The following is a 2,168-nucleotide window of genomic DNA, read 5'->3' as shown; positions in this document are numbered from 1 at the left end:
AAATGATTTGAACATGAATGAGAAGGAATGACAAGCTAAAATAAAGCAAGGGAAATACAAAAACTATAAATAAACCATAAGTTTTGCTAAGTTGTCAAGTCAGTGGAGTACGCCTATGGCTAGGAGCACTGTATATTTGCAACGTTCCATGATCTCAGTAGCTTGGTAATGTTAAGTCGTTCTAGCTTGTAAGCTCCTTTTTCGATTATAAACTTGACTCGGTAGGGTCCCTCCCAATTAGGAGTTAGCTTTCGTTCTCCCGGTGTAGGAGGGCCAATGTTTTTACATCGCAAAGCCAGATCTCCTTGCTTGAAGTCCCATGTTACTATGTTTTGATTGTATCTCGGGCTTATTTTATTTTAAATCTTGTTCCCATAGGTGGGCTATGCTTCTGGCTTCATCCATGAGGTCTTACTCTGTGTCTTCATCGTGTCCTCCTAAGGTCCTTCGAGGGCTGGATTGCCCAACCTCAATAGGGATGACGACTTCAAAACCGTATGTTATCCTGAAGTGGGATTCTTCGGTTGAGGTTTGGAGCGACGTTCGGTATGACCAAAGTACAGAACCGAACTCATCAGCCCAAGAGCCTTTGCTTTTGTCTAGCATTTTCTTGAGTCCTTTTAGAATGATTTTGTTGGCCGCCTCTACTTGGCCATTAGTTTGTCGATGTTCTATTGAGATGAACTTTTGCAAGATGCTGAGCCCCTCTAGGTACTCCCTGAATTGTTTGTCTATGAATTGGGTACTGTTATCTGAGATTACGATCTCTGGGATCTCGAATCGCATTATAACTTGTCTCCAGAAGAATTTTTGGCATTGAGTGGCTGTGATTGTGGTTAGCACTTCAGCTTCAAGCCACTTGGTGTAATAATCAATGGCGACTTGATGAATGAATTTTTGATGGTATAGAAATTATCAAGTAACCAATCGTAGTATAGTCTAAACCGACACAAAATCCATTATCAAAGAAATTCTACAATCTATAATCGAGAGTATTAATCTCCCGAGTCGTTCTTCCCTAGGAATGCTACAAGGATGCATGCTATTGGTTAAGTGGTCTTTTGTGGTTTGAAGAGTGTGGCATAAAAGTGCTAACAAAGGAAAACAACAATCAATCAATATTAAAACCCTTGGCCAAGGTTGAACATTGGAAGTTCCATCACTATAGCTTCCTTTAATTATGATAGCAATGGAGTATTGCTTCACTTAATTAACCCCTAATCATAGAGAAAAGTCAAGTAAAAGTAACTAAATTGAGTCACAAGTCCTAGTCTTACCCTAGGGAAGTCTAGCTTTAGTGCACTCTAAGTGAATTAGCAATTCTCAATTCTCAATCGATAATTGACATCGATTATTCAAGTGTCTCAAATGACTCAACCACTAGGCCAAGTGAAGGGGATGCTACTCCATATCTAAAGTTGGCATTTTCTCAAACATGTGGAGAGCAAGAATGAAAGACATAGTAGAATTGAGAAGAAGCCTAGAATCAAAGTAATTCAATACAAGAGATTAACAACAATCAACAACGAATAGCAATGAAATGAGATCTTCAATGCATTAATAGAATCCAAAACAACAAAGTTAAATCTAAGATCTATGAGGATTGAACAATTAGAAGCACTAATTGGGATTAGAGAAGAGAATCTATAACATGAACAAAGTAAATTGAGAGTTGAAAATTGAGAAAATGAAGATAAACCCTAGAGAGAAGTTGGAGTCTCTCTCTATACAAATGTAACTAACTAAAAACACATCTAGAAAACTTGTAAAATGAGTGTAGGGATGTGAATGTGTCCAATCCCCTTCAATCCTTGGTTCTTATATGTAGTTTGGCACCAAAGTTGGTTGCAGAAACCCTCCAAAATTGCCAGGCACGTGTTGCAATAACAGAATCATGTGCGGACTGCAACGCGTGCGCGTCCCTGGCCGATTTAGCGATGTGCGTGCGGGCGCCTTGTGTGCGTGCGCGTCCTTGGCCGAGATCAGTTCTTTGGCTTTTTTTGCTTCTCTCCACTTGCATGCTTCCTTCCTTGCTCCTTTGATCCATGCTTAGCCTATTTTAACCTGAGATTACTAGCAAACAAATCAAGGCATCTTATGGAATTAAGGAGGAATTAGAATTCATCAAAATAAGGCTTAAAAAGCATGTTTTTACACTTAAGCACAAA

The 2,168-nt window shown here is 39.3% G+C and overlaps 1 protein-coding gene across 1 annotated transcript; it reads right to left on the bottom strand.

Moving 5' to 3' along the window:
• Positions 1-411: 411 nt before the first annotated feature.
• LOC107465740 (uncharacterized) lies at positions 412-786 on the bottom strand. Its single transcript, XM_016084706.1, has one exon. It carries the CDS (start codon positions 784-786, stop codon positions 412-414), a length of 375 nt encoding a protein of 124 aa, XP_015940192.1.
• Between the last annotated feature and the right edge of the window lie 1,382 nt (positions 787-2,168).

This window comes from Arachis duranensis, chromosome 9, assembly GCF_000817695.3.
Source record: "Arachis duranensis cultivar V14167 chromosome 9, aradu.V14167.gnm2.J7QH, whole genome shotgun sequence".
Taxonomy (NCBI): domain Eukaryota; kingdom Viridiplantae; phylum Streptophyta; class Magnoliopsida; order Fabales; family Fabaceae; genus Arachis; species Arachis duranensis.
This window is presented reverse-complemented; position numbering and strand designations above follow the sequence as displayed.

Bases quoted from the DNA above. Each gene is read 5' to 3' on its own strand.
- LOC107465740 (XM_016084706.1), bottom strand. From the start codon at position 786: ATGCGATTCGAGATCCCAGAGATCGTAATCTCAGATAACAGTACCCAA.